The sequence below is a fragment of the Pseudomyrmex gracilis genome, unplaced genomic scaffold (assembly GCF_002006095.1).
Source record: "Pseudomyrmex gracilis isolate BER0280 unplaced genomic scaffold, ASM200609v1 scaffold_143, whole genome shotgun sequence".
Classification (NCBI taxonomy): Eukaryota; Metazoa; Arthropoda; class Insecta; order Hymenoptera; family Formicidae; genus Pseudomyrmex; species Pseudomyrmex gracilis.
This window is the reverse complement of record NW_018020727.1, coordinates 227,009-250,675: the sequence shown is the minus strand read 5'-3', so window position 1 is coordinate 250,675 and position 23,667 is coordinate 227,009. Positions and strand designations below refer to the sequence as shown.

The 23,667-nt window shown below is 32.2% G+C and overlaps 4 protein-coding genes across 17 annotated transcripts in view; 1 reads left to right on the top strand and 3 right to left on the bottom strand.

Annotated features, from left to right (window-relative positions):
- LOC109857079 (zinc finger protein Xfin-like) overlaps window positions 1-3,535 on the bottom strand; it is a 10,996-nt gene extending 7,461 nt beyond the window's left edge. For 2 of the 6 annotated variants that reach the window (XM_020433030.1, XM_020433029.1), the window contains exons 1-2: window positions 2,858-3,534; window positions 261-2,253 (exon numbers count right to left, since the gene is read on the bottom strand). In XM_020433030.1, coding sequence (XP_020288619.1) covers window positions 261-749 — 489 coding nt within the window. In that variant the 5' untranslated portion in view covers window positions 750-2,253; window positions 2,858-3,534. Of the gene's footprint in view, window positions 1-260 lie in introns of all 6 variants that reach the window. The other 4 variants (XM_020433027.1, XM_020433025.1, XM_020433028.1 and 1 more) reach the window with 4 other exon arrangements.
- A 407-nt stretch (window positions 3,536-3,942) lies between these two features.
- Window positions 3,943-6,438, bottom strand: LOC109857073 (isocitrate dehydrogenase [NADP] cytoplasmic). Its single transcript, XM_020433015.1, has 2 exons — window positions 5,656-6,438; window positions 3,943-5,279 (listed from the first exon to the last, which is right to left on the bottom strand). Exons 1-2 carry the CDS (start codon window positions 5,878-5,880, stop codon window positions 4,068-4,070), a joined length of 1,437 nt encoding a protein of 478 aa, XP_020288604.1. The 5' UTR covers window positions 5,881-6,438; the 3' UTR covers window positions 3,943-4,067.
- A 432-nt stretch (window positions 6,439-6,870) lies between these two features.
- On the top strand, window positions 6,871-15,525 carry LOC109857072 (protein MON2 homolog). Of its 6 annotated transcripts, XM_020433009.1 has the most exons (16): window positions 6,873-7,021; window positions 7,125-7,414; window positions 7,839-7,970; window positions 8,054-8,236; window positions 8,331-8,564; window positions 9,225-9,350; window positions 9,884-10,081; window positions 10,162-10,408; window positions 10,503-10,659; window positions 10,821-11,063; window positions 11,138-11,424; window positions 11,498-13,829; window positions 13,937-14,121; window positions 14,427-14,667; window positions 14,780-14,862; window positions 15,161-15,525. In XM_020433009.1, the coding sequence occupies exons 2-16, from the start codon at window positions 7,286-7,288 to the stop codon at window positions 15,391-15,393; spliced, it is 5,010 nt and encodes a 1,669-aa protein (XP_020288598.1). In that variant the 5' UTR covers window positions 6,873-7,021; window positions 7,125-7,285; the 3' UTR covers window positions 15,394-15,525. The 6 variants fall into 6 exon arrangements, with proteins under 6 accessions (XP_020288599.1, XP_020288600.1, XP_020288601.1 ...); XM_020433010.1 differs by having other exon boundaries at window positions 6,871-7,414; window positions 14,430-14,667; XM_020433011.1 differs by having other exon boundaries at window positions 6,871-7,414; window positions 14,786-14,862.
- A 2,223-nt stretch (window positions 15,526-17,748) lies between these two features.
- LOC109857103 (prostaglandin E2 receptor EP2 subtype) lies at window positions 17,749-22,617 on the bottom strand. Of its 4 annotated transcripts, none has more exons than XM_020433086.1 (7): window positions 22,574-22,610; window positions 22,211-22,467; window positions 20,618-20,857; window positions 19,444-19,621; window positions 18,993-19,237; window positions 18,684-18,906; window positions 17,749-18,247 (listed from the first exon to the last, which is right to left on the bottom strand). In XM_020433086.1, exons 2-7 carry the CDS (start codon window positions 22,388-22,390, stop codon window positions 18,141-18,143), a joined length of 1,173 nt encoding a protein of 390 aa, XP_020288675.1. In that variant the 5' UTR covers window positions 22,391-22,467; window positions 22,574-22,610; the 3' UTR covers window positions 17,749-18,140. The 4 variants fall into 4 exon arrangements, with proteins under 4 accessions (XP_020288675.1, XP_020288676.1, XP_020288674.1 ...); XM_020433087.1 differs by having other exon boundaries at window positions 22,542-22,594; XM_020433085.1 differs by having other exon boundaries at window positions 22,211-22,617.
- Window positions 22,618-23,667: the final 1,050 nt, after the last annotated feature.

The window sequence follows — 23,667 nt, the reverse complement described above, 5'->3', positions numbered from 1 at the left end:
TTTTCTTTTCTTTTTTTCTTTTTTTTTTTTTTTTTTTTGTAACGTACATATAAATGTTTAAACGTGTATGTAACGTCACTTTTTGTTTCTAAAGCAAAATCTTTGTTTTAACTTTCAATCTTTCATTTCGCAAGCAGCACTAATAATAGAAGAAAGTAAAAGGAAACGAACACCAGAGCGCAAAACAGAGCATAACAAATTCGAGGGTAAACCTGAATGGAAAAAAGAAAGAAAAAGAAAACTGCGCTTACGGCGCTTACTTTGTGCTCTTTTTGGAGATGCTCGAGGTAGGCCGTCATATTGGGCAGCGTTTTTGAAGGCTTGCAACTCTTGCACTCGTAAGAATCTTGCTGACTCGTCTCAAAATTGGTCGTTTCCTCTGAGTTGATCGCGATGTCGTCGTCCCGTACCGCCTCTTCATTCTTCTCGGTAGTGATCATCGTCAGCTCATCGTCGTCGTCATTGTCATCCATCTCGCTCACTGTGTTCGCAATGTCCGCGCCCTTCTCCGTTCTTTTTAGATCGCATTTCTTCGCCACTGTGTTCTCCTCTTCGTGACTCGTTGTCATCTCTTTAAGGTTAGCTTCTAGCTTGCGCGTCGCATCTGCAATAACGGCCGTCCTCACACGTTGCTGCTGCGATCGTGGTCGCAATGCACGTAGCCGAGACAGTCTTCCCGACATCTTGGACGAAAATCGCGCGCTTCCGCGCAGATTTCTTCGCTCGCCCTTGCTCGCCGCGGAGAACATGGCGCACCGCAGGAACAATTATTTATCAGCAATCTATGTTTCCGTTCATTCTCTTTGCGCTGATGAAATTAAAAATTACGATTATGTTTAACACTCGTTGTCGCGCCGCTGTGGTTTACGATAATACGAGAATACAACGACGTCTCTCCATCCGTTCTACTTGATTCTTACTAGCGACAATTAAAAACTTTTATCAGAGCGCGCGTGGTCCAACAATCGGTGGGTTGCTGTCATCGTAATGAAATCGCAACAACACCTCTTCTCTTTGACGTGTCCCCGTGTTACAGCGTGTTGACTGCGTGGCCTTAACAAATTCCGGTTTACGTTACGGAAATACCGAGTCTGAGCGGATGTGCGCGTTCGTATATAAATGTGCGTGCGTGCGTGCATGCCGTGCGAACGTATTTGCGCCTACTCCCAATGGAAGCGATCTACAAGCGCCTACAACAGTCGCGGTAATAAACCGCCATATTCTTTTTTTGCCATATAGGTTTTGTCTTTACATAAGACTATTCTTTCGGATGTGTACTAGAAATATATACATATGTAAAAATTTGCGGAAAATTTTACTATAAAATACTAATCTGCGTTTCCCTCCGTTTCCTGTCTTGCGCAAGTTTCTCCTTCTCTTCCTTTTTCTCCTCCTTCTTCTCTTCCTTCTCTTTAATCGCAACGACCGGATATTGTGTATCTGGATACGTACATGTAAAGCGTTCGATCGTTACTTTCTTCCGAGAACATGCGTTAGATCGTTACTTGTGCCTGATGTCGATGTATGTAGTGCAAAACCATGTCGCAAAAATATAGAGTTGCGTTCATATCATATTCGCGAGTTTACGCGCAAGATATTGTATTCCAGCCGATCTCATGTAACTTCTTGCAATTTCTAGGAATTTTTATGTAACTCCGATTGATTTGTAAAATGGCACAAAGTGTGTTCGTTTTGATTACATCATCTCTTTCTGTATTTTATTTTATGTGCAGCTCGAAAAAGTTTTGCACACAAGACAATAGTGACGGAAAATAATAGAAAATAATGCAAAGTTTTACATGTTTCTCTCTCTCTCTCTCTCTTTCTTTCTCTTAATTTAAATATGATTTTTCATTTGCTCGCTTGATTTTTGCCAATGCTAAAGCAAGTACAACTACTACTTATACTTTCTTTTTTAATTAAAAATATTGTATTGGTAACGATATGAACAATATACAATTTATTCCATTCATAAATGAATGTCTTTATTGTCCAATCGTGAGAAATCAAGACAACTTTTTGATATAATGAAATAAGAGGTGTATATATTTCACTCTTTTCTTAATTTTAGTTGAACGGTTCGAGCAATACGCTTCATATATTTTAGTTGACTCAGTCATTCTTGCTCAAATATTATAGATATCTCCTCTCTTACTCTTTCTTACTTTTTTTATTTCTCTTTCTTCCACTTCTCTTTTCTCCTCATTAATTGTTCAATCTTTTTTTGTTTTGTCCTACCATAGGTTTTACCTCCTTTTGAAGTCGATAAATGAAATATAAAGTATGTAAATAAAAATACAATTAAATTAAATTTTTCATCACAATAAGGTACATTAATTAAGCACTTAATATAAATCATATATTATATGTCAAGTTTAAAAAATAAATATGTAAAGGAGACGGCCATCTCGTGTGGGTCTTTAAAATGTCAGATTTCTTACAAGTCACTTTCTATCCCGGTAAAAAATTTTCCATGTATAAAATTGTATTGACATATTTGGCACACACACATATAAATTTGCATAATTAGATATAATAATTTTAATTTGTGTACAAGTATATATGAAAAATTTTTTATCGGGATTTATTTCAATGGTATTCATAGTCCGATCGTATATTTAAGACCGTCTTAAGTTTATCTTAAAAATGTTGCACGAGTCATTCTATTGGCTACAGAACATCTAAAGATGGAAGCATCTTGAAATGAACGATCTTAAATGTAAGATTCGACTATGAAATATTGGCCTATATATTGTCTGCGTCTATCCTGATGATATTACGAGCAAATTGATAAAATATATATATACTGATAAAATATACATGAAAATCTTTAGTCGATCATTTAATGAAAACAAACCTTCGTCCACCTGCGCCATTAATTGTAGTGCTAAGTCTCTCAAGCAGGTTATCTTGCTACCGTGCATCATCATAGTAGCGATAACGTTGTTTGATAATTACTGCCGTGTCATTTGCAATGAGCGGCGTTTGGATACTTAAACTATAAAAAGATCTTTTGAGGATCCATGTATACTGTTATATCAATGTTTGAAAATATCGACCGCAACACATGAGATCGTCGTTCCAGCGCTACTTTCTTCCTCCTCGCGCTCCGTCACTAATATCTATTATTTCTATTTGTTTTTGTCTGTCTCCTTTTTCTCTCTTTCTTGTACTTTTCTATTCTTTTCTTTAGATTACTAGCTTTAAACTAATGAATTTATCTAATACTATTATATCAGCATCAACACTATATTGCGAAAAAATTATGCCTACGTTCTAATATACACATATATATACATACTTAACTGTCAACGTTTCTAACAATGCGATTTGTCAATTTCAGTGGAATAATCGTCCGATTAAGTTACAATCGAAGACAATGATATTTCTACAGTTTATGTTACGTGTACTATATAGAACTATAGGAGCTTTAGTATCTTTGCTTGTTACACAAGATAAATTTATGCGTAAAAGTATAAGAATGTATATAATCTCAAATCGGTGTTATCGATTACGTAACTATAACGCAACAGATCGCGCGATGCTATTTTTGAAGATATTAAAATGATATACCAAACGATATAAAATTATAATAATTCTATTTGGGCATGACTTATTAGCTTGTGAGAATATATTTATATTAATTTTAAAATAATATACAAAAGTTAAACAAATTTCTGTTAAAAAAATATTTTCTTAATTTTGGTAAGAAAGTAAAACTTGGTGTTGTGTAACATTCTTTTGAGTGTAACATATTTATTAAAAAATATGTGTACAGTTTTTCAATATTATTATATTAACTATTAGATAGACCAAGTAGATTATTCTTTTCATATATAGCAATGTATAGATTCTAAGAATAAGAAACGAAATAAGCGAAGTGTAATTATACACTTAAAAAATAATGAACTTCAGTCAATGATGAAAAAAATGCAAAATATATAAACTTTCTTTTACCGCAACCATATTTATTTGTGTTGTTATTAAAATATATAAATTTATATAAAAAAAAAGGACTCTTAATATTTGGCTCGCAGGCTCATAGGTTTTACATTGCACTTAATGAGTCACGCATTGAGCTGCTTCTTTAAGTTGTCAGCCAGCTTGTTCATAAATTCGAACGTTTCCAGATAATCACTTCTAGTGATGTTATTCATGCCCTTAATGCATATGGCGAGATCTTTCGTGAAATAACCGGATTCAATGGTATCTATGCAAACTTTCTCCAGAGTTTTGGCGAAGTGTTGTAGAGAAACATTGTTGTCAAGTTTGGCGCGATGTAACAATCCGCGGGTCCATGCAAAAATAGATGCAATCGGGTTAGTAGATGTTTCCTTGCCTTGTTGATACTGACGGTAGTGGCGAGTAACAGTACCATGAGCAGCCTCAGCTTCGATCGTGCGACCATCCGGACATAAAAGAACCGAAGTCATCATGCCCAAGGAACCATAGCCCTGTGCGACTGAATCCGACTGTACATCGCCGTCATAGTTTTTACACGACCATACAAAGCCACCTTCGGACTTCATAGCGTATGCCACCATATCATCGATCAGTCGATGTTCGTACCATACATTCTTTGCCTCAAACTGTTGTTTGTATTCTTTTTCGTATATTTCCTGGAATATGTCCTTGAAGCGACCGTCGTACTTCTTGAGAATTGTATTTTTTGTAGACAAATAAAGTGGATAATTGCGCGATAGTGCATACTGAAATGAGCTATGAGCAAATGCGCGTATGCTCTCGTCGGTATTATATTGAGCTTGAGCTATACCCGGACCTTTAAAATTATGAACAGTGTGTTCGATTTTCTCACCAGAAATACCTGTCCATGTGATCTCCAGTTTACCTGGTCCAGGTACCACAAAATCTGTGGCTTTATACTGATCAGCATGCGCATGTCTACCAATGATGATTGGCTCTTTCCAGCCCACCACCAAACGTGGTATATTTTTACAGATGATTGCTTCGCGGAATACTGTACCACCTAAGATGTTTCTGATAGTTCCATTAGGACTCTTCCACATCTGCTTCAGTTTAAACTCTTCTACACGTTTCTCATCAGGTGTAATAGTAGCGCATTTGACACCAACATTGTAACGTTTGATTGCTTCTGCACAGTCTATTGTTACCTGATCATTTGTAGCATCACGATTTTCAATACCTAAATCATAAGTATGTAATTCAATGTCTAAATAAGGTAAAATGAGTTTTTCTTTGATTGAATCCCATATGATACGTGTCATCTCATCTCCAAGGATGTCAACAACTGGACCAACCTACACAAATATATTATACCATAATATATATTTAAAAAAACATTACATTAAATGATTTAAAAAAAGAAAAAAAACATATATGTGTGTTATAACTTTAAAATCAACTTAATATTACAAATAAAAAAGATATTTCATGAAACATTGTAAAACATATTTGAAACAAATAATATGTTGATATATTTTTTGAAATCAAATTAATAAGGAAAATAAAAAAAGTTTTGAAAACTTAAAGTCCCTACAGAGGACAAAGTTCACTTTCTCATGTCGTTATTGGAAAGTCATTGTGCTGATCTTAATTAGTTTTGTTTTTATATAATTCTATTTAATTACTTTTGATTAGATCAGAGTGATATCAACTGCATGATAATAAACCTACCTTTATTTTTGTCATTGTAGTATATGAGGCACCAAAAATTTTCACGAGTGATTCTACCGACGACGAATTGTGTTGCAAATAGTGATAGCAACGATCGAATCTCTGTGCAAACGACGATTGCGACAACAACGGAACACCGTAACTAACTGACTGTATTGAACAGCATAACTGTACAGTTTTTATAAAATGCGGGTATGACTGAAAAGCACGGTAGGTTTTAAACATGGCAACCTTCAGTACGCATACGTCACCGCTACCTCTTTATTTATGTATTCTTTAATATTTCGTTTTGTTGTTTTTCTTTTATTTCACGGCACCAATTATGATAATTTATATACAGCGACGATAGCCATTTGCAAGAGATATCTCGATAAAATTACCAAAGTTATATCTCAAGTAAACTTCTATATATTCTATATGTATATATAGTGTATGTAAACTTTGGAATTTGCACCATACAAATCTGTATATAAGTAAATCGATGAGAGTTGATTTTAATCGCATTAAGAAATTCTTCTCTCGTATCAAAGTTGATAGGCGAAATACGCAACTTTAACTGATGTCTGAGTAGCAGAAACTGTGTTAATATGTTACATTTCGTCACGGTGTTATCAGCTCCTATCTTTAATATTTTTACCGGAAAATCAACATAATAAAATGTAAATATGCTCTCGCTCTCTTCTCCCCATTGGTTCTCGAATGTGTGATGACTTTTGAAATTTGATTACGACATGATTGCGATTATCTTATTTTATCGCTGTTGGAACACAATCGGCGGCATAAGTATCTTTATATGTATGAAGTTGCAATTTTTATTTTAAGCCTGTTTTACATAAAGCTGTAAAGAGCCGTCTACAATGGAGAGTTGTAGACGACCCTTAACAGATCGGGGAGCCACCTTCTCATTTCTTCTTTTGCACTTTCTCGACTTCTTTCAATTTCTGCTATTTCTGCATTTCAATTCCTGTATTTCCTGCATTTCCTGCGTTCGTTCGTTCCTTCTTGGTTAACTGGACACAGCCCAAGTATTGACAGAACGACAAACTCAGAAGTTGTTATGCTGAACGCGACCTTAATATCAATTAAAGTCGTTTTACAGTAGTTGTAAGATGGAAACGCAAGTCGCAGGTCTCACGGAATTGACTAATCCCATTGATCAACTCAGCCAACGTGATTGGTCCATTTCCGCGAGATCTGTCACTTGCGTTTGCTTCTTTACGACTAATGTAGAAAGATCTTTAAAATAATCAGAAATGCAACACAAACCAACTAGGTTGCGTGTCAAGTCGTATTTGATGTAATTGCAATTAAGAGAGACAAGTAAGGACTGTACAATCACTACGTTCAAAACAACACATTATTGCGTGTAAGTAAATACAATAGGACAGTTCGCGATAACGGCGCTACGTTTTATGAGCATCTGTTGTAACCTATTTTGTTACATATGTGAACGTGGCACTTCGAAAAAGGTGATTCCAATGAATCGTTGTCAATTGTTCGCTGTCATTGTCAACGATTGCCCGACAAGCAAGCGTCGCGGCGCTTAGCATCTTAACTTTACAGTTAGACATCATGCGTACGATCTTGAAAATCGGGTCGATCTAAGAAAAAGTATACAAAAGTATTAGCGATGTCAGCGATAGCGAATCCCGCAGTTGGCAGCAGTCCGGAGTACATCATCAAGTTCTTGGAAACTCTTCAATCAGACCTCAAAGTACTCGCTTCTGAGACTAAAAAGAAGTATCCTCAAATCAAAGAAGTACGTATATATAACTAAACTAACAATTAAATTCATATTTATATAGTTGTTGCTTGAATTTCATTTCAAGAGTGTATCAATTGAAATTCTCCAAACTGAGATTTATATTTAAAAATTGACCATTAAACTTACAAAACACAACTTTTACTCAACTTGTGTATACACTTAATATATTGTGTATGACAAATTAAAAACAAGTTTTTTATTTTAAATTTAAGATTCTGTATATATTAAAAATCATCAAAATAAACATAAAGTAGTGGTAGTAGTAGAAATCACAAGAACTCTTGTGCAAAAAACAAATGTACTGTGTACAACATTTAATTTTTTCACCATTATTCACTTAAAATAACTTGACAAAGAAGTTAAGTTTCAATCCTTAATAACATACATATAACATATATTTGTTGCATGTTTATTATAGTCATGTGAAGAAGGAATTGCAAAATTGAGGACAGCATCCAATAATCCAGGCACACCAATATATTACATTGTAAATCAAATACTTTATCCTTTGGTTCAAGGTTGTGAAAGTAAGGACATAAAAATTATCAAGGTATTCAAATTCTATGCTTATCTAATTACAGATTTATCTATCACATGTGCAACATGTGTTACAAGTATTTTGTGATTTTCTAGTTTTGCTTAGGTATGATGCAGAGGATAATAACACAGCAAGCAGTAGATCAAAAAGGTGCCAGATACATTACAGACACCTTGTGGTTGCTGATGGAATCGGGTATAGAAGAAGTTAAAGTTTTACAGACTGTAACTCTTTTACTTACAAGTAATACTGTAGTACATGGAGATACTCTTGCAAGAGTGAGATGTCTATCTTTTCTAAATATTTGTGCTTTTTCTGAATTACAAAAATTAAAATGCTTATAACATGTAATTTAAATTTATATTTTTGCAGAATTTAGTACTATGTTTCCGGCTACACTTTACAAAAGACTGTACAACAATAAATACTGCTGGTGCTACTGTAAGACAACTAGTATCTTTGGTGTTTGAAAGAGTAATTGCTGAGGATGAACAGAATCCTGATCAACAAGACACTGAAGTTAATTTAGAAGAATTAAAAATTCCAACAAATCAAGCACCTAAAGGTCTTGGTCCTTGTACTGCAGATGCATATTTGATGTTTCAGGTAACTTTATAAATCTGTTGCTATTATTTTTAATTTAATTATATAAATTATAGTACAAATTAAAATATTCATAATGACTTAGAATTATATAAATTAAATACAAGTAATAAATTAGAGCAATAAAGTCAACGCAGTTGGTGCATATAAAAAGTATAATCATTAATAAATTTATCATTTATTTGTCATTTTTATTACATATATTTATTTACTTATTTAGTAAAAACAAATATGAACTTTTTGACACTTGGTTTATATTCTTCTCAATATAATTAAAAAAACAAAACTGAGAGTCGTTTGGCTATTAATGTTGTCAAATTACGCAAACAATAAGTAAGAGAATATCAAAGCTTGATGATAGTTGTGTATTTTTTCGGGTAGTATATTCGACTTAAAAGTCGTAAAACTGTAAAGAACAAAAATACACAGCTATCGTTGGGCTCTAATATACTTTCTTATTTATTGATCGTTTGCGTTAATTTAACAACATTAAGTAACTTCCATTTTTAATATGTATTTTAAATACATATTGAAAAGAATACAAACCGAGTATCGAAGTATACATTTGTTTTTAATAAATGATAAATTTTACGCATCAATAACAACGTTGGCTCTATTGTCAATTTATTACTTGTATTGAAATAATAAATTTTTCTCTCATAGGATTTAGTTCAATTAGTAAATGCTGATCAGCCATACTGGCTAATAGGCATTACTGAAATGACTAGAACTTTTGGTTTAGAGTTATTGGAATCAGTTTTAACAAACTTTTCATCAGTCTTTTTCAAGGTATTAGATCTATATTTATACATAAAAATAAATAAGTTAAAATAAATGCAAACACGTACAGACAGTAAAACTTTTTTTGTCTCTCTCTTTTCTGTACTACTTCAGCTTCTCTTTTTATTTCGTGACTATATGTATCACCATGGTTGCATTCCGATATTTACTGCCAGCATTGCAAATTTATAGCTTCACACTACATGTACTATAAATTTTCAGTACTGACAGTGAGAATAGCAAAACATAGTGTCATGTGAGCAGTTAGTGAACCGATAAAGTTATATTATTTTAATGTGTTCTTGATTTGTTTATATATGCGCAATTTTAATTCTGTGCATATACTATTGAATAGAAATGGAAAAAGTTAAAAAAAAAGTTTTCATAGTTCTAAGTAGAAAAACTCGGAAAGGGAGATCGCACTGTGTGCGTGTATGTATTTTTTTTTGCTGTGTTAACACCTTTAGAATAGTTTTTTTTATATTATACAATTTATATGTAAAAATATATATTTTATATATAAAAGTAAAATTTTTTTGTAGCATCCAGAATTCAGTTTTTTATTAAAAGAGAGAGTATGTGCACTTGTTATCAAATTGTTTTCGCCTAACATCAAATATCGCAATTTAGTGCCAGCATCTTTACAGCAAGCTACACCTTTGGATAAACCTTCTTTTCCTATTAGTATGAGACTTTTACGAGTTGTGTCAGTTTTGATACAAAAATACCATTCGTTGTTAGTAAGTGTATTACTATTTTTATAAAAATATACGTAAGTGTAATGCAGCATAATTTCTTAAATGTGATTTTAATATTTTAGATAACAGAATGTGAAATATTCTTGTCTTTAATTGTGAAGTTTTTGGATCCTGACAAACCTACCTGGCAGAGAGCTTTAGCACTGGAAGTTTTACATAAAATGACGGTACAGGCAGACTTGCTAACAAATTTCTGTGAATGCTATGACTTGAAGCCTCATGCTACAAATATTTTTCAAGATATTGTCAATAGCTTAGGTGCTTATGTACACAGTCTCTTTGTGAATCCACAGATGATGAATCAAACAGGTAAAATTCTATATTAGATAACATATTTGATAGTTACGAAATTGTTAAGTTTGAACATTGATATAACTTACTTTTTTTTTTTTTTTTTTTTTAGCAACAGCAAATACAACTGTGCCTCAAAATACGGGCTTACCATTATTTACAGGAATGCCTATTGGCCCAGGTGTATCACCTCAACCAGGTTTTTACTCACGTGGTATTTGGTTACCTGTGGTAGCAACATTTACAAGTGGACAAGCTAAACCAACTTAGTAAGCGTTACGTTAATCAACGACAATAATCAATTAAATAAATCTAAATTAAAATATATGATTGAAGACAACGAGAGCTGACATATTGTTATTAATGTCAAATTTCTTTAAAAAAAAAAAGCTGTAAGAATCAGAATAATAACTCATAATTTTTATTTTAGTTTGGAAATGTTAGATAAGGTCGAACCGCCGCAAATATCAATAGGTTATGGAATCAGTATAGCTTATGCATGCCTGCTAGATATCATAAGATCGATCGACTTAACTATAAACGGATCGAAAGATGATTGTAACGAAAATCAGACGTATCAATCGAGCGAATTTGAACGAAAGCTTCATGTACAAATAATAACATCCAGCTGGTGTGGTTTATTGGCAGCTCTTAGTCCATTAATAGATGCTAGGTAATAATTTTGAGAGAGTTTGATATTGTATTTTTGAAAACATTTGAAACCATAAATATGTTTGTGAATTTTAGTACAGATGAGTCGGCGACGGAAAATGTCCTGAAATCAATTCAAACATTTGCATCTTTATGCGGTCAATTGGATCTGCAAGCGCCACGCGATGCTTTTATCACCGCAATATGTAAAGCTTCATTACCGCCTCATTATGCTTTGACTGTACTGTATAACGCACCTCAAGGCATACCAACGGTAAGACAGCAAGATTCTGCTCAGTATAACTTGTCAATAGGTGAGCCTGATTATAGACAACAAGTAGTTGCCGTTGGTACACCACTTCCTACAGCATCCTTACCAATTGGTAAGTTAGCATCTTATGTATCATTCTTGTTAGATTGATTTTGTCAGGTTTTTATTATATTAATTATATTTAGGTGCTCATCAAGGTCCCGTCATGTTGACTGCAAAAAATTTGCAATGTATGCGTGCGTTACTATCGTTAGCTCATTGTCATGGTGATATACTTGGTAGCGCGTGGCACTTGGTACTTACTACTCTTCAACATCTCGTTTGGATACTCGGTTTAAAACCTTCTACCGGGGGATCATTGAAAGCTGGAAGAACAACAACTGATCCTAACGCAGTTTTGACAAATGCGGTTATGGCGGATTTGCCAGTTCTTAGCGCCATGCTTAGTAGATTATTCGAGAGCAGTCAACATCTCGATGACGTTGCTTTGCATCATTTAATAGACGCTCTGTGTAAACTGAGCCATGAGGCTATGGAACTGGCGTATTCAAACCGCGAACCTTCTCTTTTCGCTGTTGCTAAACTTTTGGAAACTGGTTTGGTAAACTTACCACGCGTAGAAGTGCTTTGGAGACCGTTAACAAATCACCTATTAGAAGTTTGTCAACACCCACATATTCGCATGAGAGAATGGGGTGTAGAAGCGATTACATATCTTGTGAAAATGGCACTGCAACACAAATATCCCTATCCACTTCGAGATAATCAGAAACTACAAACGTTACTGCTAGGACCATTGTCCGAATTATCATCTGTACGACACGGAGATGTCAGACAGCGACAATTGGAATGCGTTTTGCAAGTGCTTCATGGTGCTGGAGAAACATTATACCACGGCTGGCCTTTAGTTCTTGGTATTATAGGAGCAGTTTCCGATCATCACGGAGAAGCTTTAGTTCGTATAGCTTTCCAGTGCTTACAATTGGTTGTAACGGATTTTTTACCTGTAATGCCTTGGCGATGTCTTCCACTGTGTGTCGACACAGCTGCTAAATTCGGATCGCAAACACAAGAATTAAATATTTCACTTACAGCTGTCGGTCTAATGTGGAACATAAGCGATTATTTCTATCAGAATCAAGAAAAATTATGCGTTTGTTTGCGCGGAGATTCTACGTCGGTATTTCCTGATTTTCCTGGTACAACAAATATGCCATCGTTTGACAAACTCTGGATGTGTTTGTATGCAAGATTAGGCGATCTATGTGTAGATTCACGACCCGCAGTACGCAAATCAGCAAGCCAGACTTTATTCTCTACTATATCTGCGCACGGTAGTCTTTTACATCATCCTACGTGGCAAGCTGTGCTTTGGCAAGTATTATTCCCACTATTAGACAAAGTAAGGAGCTTATCAAATTCGGCTAGCAGTGAAAAAGTCGACACAAGCGGGAACATACTTATTCATCATAGTAGAAATACAGCGCAAAAACAGTGGGCGGAAACGCAAGTTCTAACACTGAGCGGCGTAGCTCGAGTATTTAACACAAAACGTCAATTATTGCAAATGTTAGGAGATTTTCCTCGAGCTTGGTCATTACTTCTTGAATTCATCGAAAATTCTGCATTAAGCAAAAATAACGAAGTGTCATTAGCAGCGCTGAAATCGTTTCAGGAGATTCTCTTTCAGCCAAAGAGTAATGACAATACCGAGATAATTCAATCGAACGATTCAGAGAACTTGTGGATGGTGACGTGGCGTGTGTGGCTCAACATTGGGATGGAGAGCACTGCACCACCGCAAGATAGTGACACCGAACCTTATGTACCGTCACAAGCATTCTTAACTGCGTTGATGCATATATTCCCAGGTGTTTTTCAGCATATTAGAAATAAGTTTACTGGCCCAGATTTACAGAAATTATGTACTGTGTTGAAAAACGCGGTAGCTGTTCCGGTTCATGGTGAATCAACACCGTACATTCTACCGTCAATGCCGGATGTAGTTCTCACACATCTACAAGATGAAGTGCTGCATTCAATGGAATTGTTACAGAAGGAAGCATTAAATGGTCCAGAAAACTTGCGCACAATGATCGTGCTAATCTTCCTTCAGTTATTAAGCTTCTCGAAGCTAGCGTGCGAGGCTCCCACGTATGGTAAAATATCCACAAAACACATTGCCCAAATTAAAGGTATATCTGCCGAGTGGGTTACAATGAATTACGTCCCATTCGGAGAAAAAGCACTCTCGATGGTGGTGAGTCTATATCAAAAAACCGCGCACGAAATGACTGTGATCGATGGTCAGGTGTTGAAGCATATCGTGGAAACGCTGCACGTACCGTTGTCTATGAAGTACGCATGTCCGTCTGCAACAACATGGAAATTGGCTGTAACTAGTTTGCTGGCTGTCCTGCATATTGGACTACCTCTCGCCAGAAAATATCCCGAACAATTTCAGAGTATGTGGCTTGAACTCGCAAGCACATTGGATGATTTTCTGTTCCCCAAAAGGTAAATTTTCAACTCTGATGTTAGATAATGCGTGACTAATTTATTATTTATCTTTAAATAAAAGCTATTAAATATAGATCTCTTAATTTTTGTCTGATTAATTGCAGTGTATTAAATGTAGAACGAGGAGTTGAAGAAATCCAGGCTGATGAGGCAGTTGATTGCCAGGTTATGGAGTTGTTGAGAAACGAAGTTTTACCACATTCTCAGCACATACCTCATCAGTTTATTCTAAGAGTAGTTATGCTTCTAAATAAAGGTTCTATACATTCGGCCACCACAGCAAATATTGGTATATCATGTATTTAAGACTTGGCTCTCTTTTCGTCGCTGTCCTGTGTTTAACGATGTTAGAGGAAAGAAATGCACTAAACAAAATTTTGTTGAGACTCGTAGCTTTAATTTTTAATTTTCTCTAATTTTTTTCTGATCCAGGAATTTATCTTTAAAATTACATCTAGAAAAAAGAAAAACATTTGGGGTTGCATATCTGGAACAAATATATCTGAAAAAGCAAAACAACTGTTTACATTATTTTTATTCCTAGAATATTTAGACATTTTATTGACAATTAAATTTTCATTTTTTTCTACACAGAAGACGGGGCAGAAACAAAGTTACGGGAAGAGTTTGCAAAAACTTGCTTTGAAACTCTGCTACAGTTTTCTCTATTAGACGGATTAAATGACGTGGAGAATAGTCCTCATAAGGATCTAGAAAATGACGAAGGTGGAATTGCCGGAAGATTGGCAGTTACAGCTCTTCTACATAGATTTCAAGAAGTTCTACGACGATATATTGAAAGCGAAAGACGAAACGGGAAGTGTCCTTTGCCTAGGTAATAGTACAGTTGTTTTTAAAACTAAAATGTTTTTGTTCTATTCCAATAAATATCTGTGACTCTTATTTACTATACAAGATAAACATATAATATATGAGACTCTTTTTAGGTACAGATTGTCAGAGATATCATTTGTCTTAAAAGCCGTTGCCACTCTTGTAATATCACTCAAAAAAGCGCCTCCGAATAAAGGTATTTATTTTGTTTATGTACTACTACGTGATATGTGCATTATAGTAAGTTTAGTTTGCAAATTGAAAGAATATTACACTGTCGGCATTATAGAATTTTTTAAAATTAATTTAAGTTTTTATATTAAATTTTAATAATTTAAATGTTTATTGAGAATGTAGAGAAACAAATAATGTTCTTTTTACCTGACCAGTATTATCTATTTTGCATGTTGAAAAAGAATACATACATATATTTATCTATACATATGCATGTATGCGCGCGTGCGTATATATTTATGTATACATGTTTCTTGCAGTTGATAGATCCGTATGGGAACAGCTAATTGGATTATATCCATACTTAGTGGAGTGCACAATTACAACCAACAAAGCTTCTCGCAAAGATTTAGATACTTGTGTGCAAGTATCTAGATCTTTGCGAGAAGCTTTATTGCAATATCATGATTTATTAAGGGTGCCCAACATCATTCAACATCAATCAACATCCAATGGTGTTAGCTTCCTAAATGAAAATAAAGAGTCGCCGTAAACATCTACTGGTGTTAAGTTTTTAAATAAGTCTTAGACTGCCGAAATCTGGAACAATGTATGTAGATACAGAGTGGATAATTATGTATGATATTTTGACACAACAAATATATATGCGCGATTAATATTTTAACTTCGCATGTAAACTAAATGAATTTACTAAATTATACTCTAAGTCTAATATTGATATATAAACTGTTTAAATATTTTTTTTATTTAACTTCAAATATTATTACTGTTTCAAATATTTTATAAGGTTTTACTTGATTGTTTTCACAACATTGTATTGTATGTTTGTGAGATAATCTAATTGCAGTTTATTCCACACGTGTTTATATAGCTTATCATCAGGGTTTAATAGTCAAACTGCACTGTATACGTTCTATAAGTAGAAATAAAATACGCAATATATATAAAGATGTATAGAATATTGAGAAAGAAAACTATATAAAGATGATTTTAAAACTTGCGCATCAAATATCAACTTGTTAATGGAAAATGAAATTGAAATTGTTCGATTATCAAATTGATTGCCGTACAAATTTTGTTCTGACTTTGTTTTATTACACACAAAAGCGATAATAATTTTTTTAGTGAATTACACGCATGTAAAATTTTAATCCGTATTATTAAAACTGCGCTCTTACATTATATAGTTGAAGATAGTATACATTTATGTATATAATAAATGTTATTTTATTTCTCCTTTATAGAACATACTAGCGCAATATGGTCGTTTAAATTCATAATATTATGTATATTATTTTTTTAGTAATTTACGGTACAATAATCAAAGTTTTATATATATATACATATATATATAATACAGGCAGTAGCACAAATGCTTTTTACACGTAAAGTTGCATTTTTATTGCAACTTAAAATACATTGTTAAGGTTGAGAAATTATTGATACAACTTTATATGTAAAAGCGATTATACTGCCTGTACATACATACACAGACAAATGCTGTATATATTAGAGAATGTAGAGCGACTTTTCACATTAATAATGTAAATATAAGATGCAAATACAAAACGATTTTATAAGTAATATAAAACTTTTACGTACACGCACGTGTCTATACTAGTATCACAAATCATGAGATGATATTGAAAGATATATAAACAAAATGTAAATAAATCTCCATAGATAGATTATATAAAAATGCGTGTATACATATAACTTTCTATAAAAATTATCTGTACTAAAGTTATCTTATATAATGTATTACCATTTACATTATATATTAGTAAAGCTTTATATAATAATAATCATAACAATGTAATTGATCAACTTATAAAAAATAATTTACAAAAAAGTAAATTCTATTAAGCGTTTAAGTGAGATTTTCTTTCTGTTAGAAGTTGTAAATCGACTCTAATTTTATAAAAAACAAAGGACATTATTTACCTAATTTAACAAATTACATACTGAATATCAAACAATTACATACTGAAAATTAAATTTAACACTTTTGTTATCCTTTTAATAAACATTGTATATAGATATAAACTTTGTAATAGGTAATTCTATAAGAAATTCTTTCTTAGGTTTTGATGTGCTGAATTCATACCTACTCGATTTTAAAATTTTGCTATAGAAGTTACAACTTACGGAAAAGCAAAAGGTAGTCAATTTTTTTAATAAACAATTTTTTCGTTTCAAAAACATTTATTGGCTGCAGTGATTTTTTAGACTGTTTTCTTTTATTTTGGAGAACCGTTTTCTTCTTTGTGCACAAACTTTTACAAAATTTCTAAATCTGCAAGTGTACTATTTTTATGATAAAACAGGACGGTCCAACATCTTCTTAATCGATTACTGCGTATTTTTTGGCCGCGCATAACACGTTGACACGTCCTGTTCGAAGTTCATTTTTGCCATTACTGGTCTTGTTTTGCAATCGCCATAAGGCAAGACTAATATTTCATAGATTAAACCGCTGGATTATCAAGATTGACGCAACATGAATAAGAGACTAGGATTAGATATAAAGTAAAAGTAACATCATATTGTGCGCGATCTCAAAGGAAATACTCCTCCGACTCTCTTCTACTACTACGTGCCAAAGATGAAGCAAAAAATATCTAATCTAGATGTACAATAGTGGGAAGAACACAATAAGAAAAAAAAGATGCTAACACATTATAGTGGTAAGTCACATCGACAACAAAGAATCGGAATGATACTTAAACTGACAGAAAGAGAAAATGTGTGTGTTGACACACAATTTTTGCAATAAACTATATTTACAAGAAAGTAAAGCTTAGATTATTTATATACTTAAGAAATTACAAAATATACTTCGAAAAGTATACTTCACTATTAAAAAAAATTTGAAAAGTTATTTTTTAACATTTCAGAAATGCTTTTTCTCTCTCTCTCTCTTTCTCTTGCACGCGCGCGCGTTCACCTATAATTATAAATCTATATCGATTGTTTGATTTGCATCTTGTATATCCTATTAGCCTTATCATTTCTTTCATATAGTCTTATTTCTTTTGATTTTAAAAAGTGAACATTTCCCGAATTAAATATTTTTCTTTCTTGTACTTTTCTCTTTTCAGAAACTAAAGTTTTACATCCTACTCTTATTCTCAACAAGTTTTTATTATTATATACAAAATATTAAATAAAAATGTTCGTTTCTATATAAGTAGTTTACAAAGATTATACAGTATTACAATCTTGTAATTGTTTTTTAAGAAGATACAGTGCAAATATTATTCATTATTTGTCGTAATTTTAGAAATACGTTACTATGTGTAATTCATGGTCCTCACTTACAGGTACTGATGGTGCTTCAGTAATCGGCGTAGGTGGATCACCATTAGTACATTGACGATTTCTTTCTATAATAACATGAAACAATATTATTAAAATTTTATGATATTCAATTTTATAGTAGCTCCATAAATTATAATTTAATAAATTTGGGATTAATATTTGAACAACAAGTACAAGTACAAATATTTGTATATTTTTCAAAGCATTATTTTACGTATTTTTTGCAAATCGTGAATGATTAATTTTCTACCATAAATTTTTTCGTTCAACAAAAGTGAAATGAAAATGAGTTTGTATAAAAATTTTTGTAACACACACACCTATAACTTTGGTAGCTCAAATGTCAAACAGTTTGTAATTATATTGTTATTGTTAACATATTTAATATTTTCATTACGCGTGAAAACTACAAATTGAAAACCATGTATCTTCTTCAATATATTTATTCTGATGTATCTTTTCTACATTTTATTTTTTGTATCTTATCGTTTTTTATCTTACCTGAGAATGAATTGGAGCATTTTCGATTAGAGCAGAGTTGACATAGATTCAACAAGTGAAATCTCGACAATGGCATTCGCAATAATACATAAATGTACGGATCCAGAGTGAAATGAGTACATAAAACTATATCAGCTACGACATGAAAAATCCGGATGCATTTTCGTGCAATAATGGCTGTTTGAGGTAACTGTATCGCATATTGAGCTAGTGGAATAGAAATCTACAAAACCAAGAGAGAAACAAATAGCTTCGCACTACATTTCCACTATTAATTATCAAACTTTTAATTTTTATTAATAGATTTACCATTTGCGGCATCCAGCAAACCACAAAGGATATCGATAACAATTTCATAAGCTTTGAAAATGCTTTTTCTTCAGGTGTAGTTATTATACCTTCTGATTGATTTGGTGGTCCAGTTACATTTAATAAGGGTTTTGCTCTTGATGATGCTTTAGATATTCTTCTTAAAGCACCTGTGCGATGTAATTTTTTCAAAGCCTTGGAGACCGTTAAATTACACGATACAATAGATGTACATAAAACGGTACCTAAGATAATCAGATAACTTTTCATATAAGAAATTAGTGATTTAGGTATAACACACACACACACACACATTTATATTAATAGAAACATTTTATATAATGTGTGATATGTATGTTTTAAATTATATGTACAATTACAAAAAAGTAAGTCACACAACAACAAGAAATCTTTAATCAATATTTTATTGTTATTATCCTGATGTACTCACCAAAAGTAAACCATACATATGCATAAGCAATATCGCTTGGATCGGTAGCTTCTCTATACCGAACGCATCGTCCACTTTTATAAAAAACTCCAAAACCCATTAAAGGAAGACTAGCTAATACTAGCGATATTATCCAAAGTGCTATTATGCAACGCACAATTACTGGATACGTCACCTGCTGGAAAACACATAGGGAGAGTGGGGGCAGAACACAGAATAGTTAAGAAGAACCTGTATTCTCAAGATATTCTCTACATATGCTTATACTTAAACACATTTTTTTACACCAAATTAATAATTTTAAAACAAATAATGGAAATATTTTACTGAGATAAAAATTTTTTTTATAAGCAACTAAATAACTAATACTTAAAATTTGTTAGTAACTTTTGTTAGTACCTAAATATAGGTACTAACAAAAATTTGTAAAAACTTATGTGTGATTGTGTAAAATGAGAATCTTTTATGATACTCTAATATTAAACTCTCATAACTCAAAAAGTACTTGATGAAAATAAACTTTATTATAGTATTTTGGAAAGAAAATATTATAGAATTTTGGAAATCTTGAATTAAGCTATAAGGATCTGCAAAACAATAGGGAGTTCCATTTAAAAAAATCGATGTGACCTGACCTTGGCGGAGCCATCCAAGATCACACTGATACAATCAGCAAATAGATCCTTTTAAACCCTACTTTTCTCTGAAATACTTTTCTGTAAAATTTATATTTTCTGAGATATTCAGCGGTCCCGACCTTTTTGGGACACCTTGCATATATAAATATATATATATATACCCAGCAAACAATTTCTGACTGCGCAGACCTGGCAACAGAAACTGTGTGCAGAAACGTTACAATACGGAAACATGCTTTGTGTGCTGCCAAAGCTGTTAACACACAGATACAAAAAACGCAACATAGTCATCAAAACTGACCAAAACCATATCTTACTGAGGACACAGATAGATATGGATTTGACGGTTTGCGACAAAATCGCGACATCTGACAACCAAATTGTTTGCTGGGTATATATATATATATATATTATAATATATATAACGTGAGTACAAATAATATATACATCACGTATACACGGAATGTAAGATATTTTGCGCTTCATTAATGCGCATAAATTTTGACAATGAATATTTTTTACAAGTAAAAACTTACCTTTTGATAAACAAAAGGTCTGGTCAAAGCTAACCAGCGTTCTATCGCCATGATAAAAGCGACGCAGCCGCTGAAGAGTCCAAAAAACCTCCAAATAATTCTCAATGAACAAACTAGTTTTGTAGATGTTACACGGCCTACGTAAATTGTAAAATACATCTGCACCAACATACCGGCTAATGCTACAAGATCGTTAATCGCCAAACAACGCAGCATTAGCAAATGTTTACGATTTCTTCCCTGAAACAAAATAATATCAAATTAAATGCAGCAAAGCATGCATTCTGTAACGCGATTTTGCAAATAATACATTTTACACATCATATTATATCTGATATGTTCAGAGTATCTATACAGATTATATTAGAGTATATTAGTATATTAAATCTAATATATTCAGAGATATCTGTTATTATGTATTATATATTATACTGTGTAATGATGGACTATTGCTGCAACCGGAAGATGTGGTATGGAATACATTATCACATTTATTTTGATAGCAGTTATTAATAGAGAGGAAGATAATGATAGTCTTTATTTACATTTTGTACACTAATTTTCTGTTAAAATTTGATGTTTTAAACTGAAAACTTTATAAAAATGTGACATTGCACAATAGGTCAAGAAAAAATAGAAGTGGTAATGTGATTTAGTATAAAATAAGTTAAAAACATTTACTTTTTTAGAAAACCAATGTAATTATGTTACAAACATATGTAATATATTTAGTAAAAGCAATAGAAAACAGTTGTGAAGACAGACTGTTATAGAAGATAAATAGGCAAAAAAGAAATAGAAAGTGTTAATCTTAATAAATATCTTAAATTGGTTTTTTTTTTATTCTTAACATCGTCTTACAGAAAAATTTAATTTTACAATTCGCAAACGTATTCGTTTTTTTCTGCTGAAATAAACAACATGTTCCCACATTTCACACACCAAAAATTTGTATTCACGTCGTATTCACAGAACCATATTAGCAACATGCCATATCAATGTTCAACCTTATGCTACTCTAACAGTGTAACGCCGAATGAAATATTCAAGAAGGGAAAAAACACTGAATAAACAAGATTAGTCCAAAAATCCAGATAAACCTTAATAACTTTTGAGCAGATAGAGACAGAGGATTGAACTTTTGAAAGATTTTATAGATTTTATATCATAAAAGCTATCTTTTACTAAAGAAAACACATCTTTCATCCCTATGGTAAAAGAGAATGGAAGTGGCTTAAAAATTTTAAATGACAGAGATGAGAGATCGAGTAAAAGCTTAATTAAAACAATTTCTAAAGACGAGAACACAGCTTTTTGAAAAAGTTTGTTACGATCTTCCAATCCAGAGGTATGGTAAATAATATAAATAAAAATACTATTTCTTGCGTTATCCAGAATCAGAGAGGACATGATATCAAATTCCGTTCGCGCGCGTGTGTATGCGTGCGAATGAATGTATGGTTGTTTGTTAAACATATTTATATGACACTTACTTTTTTATTTCTAGATGTCCTTAATATTAAGACAAGAAATCGTGTAATGTATATAAAACAAATACAGAAATAATTATTTTTCTATTGATTATTAAATTACCTTATTATCTCGTGAGAGAATGACCAAAGCCAATAAATTACCAATAACACCAATTATATAAAGAAAAGTTAGTACAAGCTGAGAAGCAAAAGTTACGTATCTCTTTGATACAATTTTCATCATATCGGGTATTATTGTTGTATTCGCTACAAGACTGTAATTTTGCCAAGTATTCTCCATGATTGCACTTTTTATAATACTTTTAAGTTCATGTATTTATCTTGTACTTGGTTAAAAATCTATTTTAATACCGTAATCTGCAATGTGCACAATCAAATAACAATGTTCTGATCAAATCGTTGTGCCAACCAATAATCAACACAAATGTTACTTTTTTTAAAATAATATTGCTGCAATTATTACATTGCTTTCTTCTTGATATTTTTTCTCGTTGATATTTTAAATTAGTATTTTATGCTGCGTATTTATGTGATATATATATATATATATATATTTGTGTATATGAATTTTCTGTTTTAAATTTAATGTGCTAATATATTAATTTATCTTCGTATCGATAAGTAGCTCCGATCACTTATGTTCTTCTCATCACAAAAAAATTAATGAAATTTCAACTTTCAACGACGCAAATCTCCGATTATAGACAGAGAATTTCAAAGTATACTTTAGATTCTTTCAACGATTGAAGTCACTACTTAACTGATTGAAACCACACGATCGTACTCAGTTTTATGCGCTGCCGTAAATTGTCTCGATCGCAGCGACGCTTTAGCGTTCAAGAGTGTTCATTACAAAAGTTATTGATAATTTGTTATTATTAAAATGTGTCACACACACACACACACACACACAGAGCAACACATCAGTGATACTATATAATAAGTTATATAATAAGTTATTGACATTGTATAAAAGTTTATACTAAAAATTTATTTTCTGATATAATGTTTCAAATAAAATGTAATTTTTATATTATTTTATTTACCTATCTATCTATATATATATATATATATCTCTTTCTCTTTCTCATCACAAACCTTAAAATATGATGTATTAGTAATTAGTAACTAAAATTGATAATTATAAACCAAACTTAGGTTTTTTTATAACTTGAATTAAACTTCTTTTAAAAGTAAAATTTTTTTATACCCTAATAGGAAAACATTTACAAAATTATGTGACGAAATCTTGCACTAAAATTGTAACTTGCAATTATACAGATATATTTTAGGAAATACATGTAAAAATATTGATCTTTTATAAAATATTTGTAGTTGTTTGCGAAATTACTTTCCAAATGCTATTTTGGCAAAAGAATAACGATATGGCGAATCGTCTTAGCAATATATTTGCAAAATTAATTTCAAAAAGAAATTGTCCAATAATTGAGAAAAAAATTTCAGCTATGTTTAAAATATGTAGAAATATATATAATTGCATATGAAGAAATCAACTTAATTCATGTATATACTTATGGAAATGCATACCGACTTTTT

What these genes read in the sequence shown, in the direction of transcription:
- LOC109857073 (XM_020433015.1), bottom strand. Translation starts at nt 5,880, where the DNA reads ATGTTTAAAACCTACCGTGCTTTTCAGTCATACCCGCATTTTATAAAA. An exon ending in CTACAATGACAAAAATAAAG is followed by an intron (nt 5,280 to 5,655) that starts GTAGGTTTATTA and finishes ATATTTGTGTAG; the next exon opens with GTTGGTCCAGTTGTTGACAT.
- LOC109857072 (XM_020433009.1), top strand. Translation starts at nt 7,286, where the DNA reads ATGTCAGCGATAGCGAATCCCGCAGTTGGCAGCAGTCCGGAGTACATC. An exon ending in ATGGAGATACTCTTGCAAGA is followed by an intron (nt 8,237 to 8,330) that starts GTGAGATGTCTA and finishes ATATTTTTGCAG; the next exon opens with AATTTAGTACTATGTTTCCG. An exon ending in GATTTTCTGTTCCCCAAAAG is followed by an intron (nt 13,830 to 13,936) that starts GTAAATTTTCAA and finishes GATTAATTGCAG; the next exon opens with TGTATTAAATGTAGAACGAG.
- LOC109857103 (XM_020433085.1), bottom strand. Translation starts at nt 22,390, where the DNA reads ATGGAGAATACTTGGCAAAATTACAGTCTTGTAGCGAATACAACAATA. An exon ending in ATATGTATGGTTTACTTTTG is followed by an intron (nt 19,238 to 19,443) that starts GTGAGTACATCA and finishes TGATTATCTTAG; the next exon opens with GTACCGTTTTATGTACATCT. An exon ending in TTTGCTGGATGCCGCAAATG is followed by an intron (nt 18,907 to 18,992) that starts GTAAATCTATTA and finishes TTGGTTTTGTAG; the next exon opens with ATTTCTATTCCACTAGCTCA.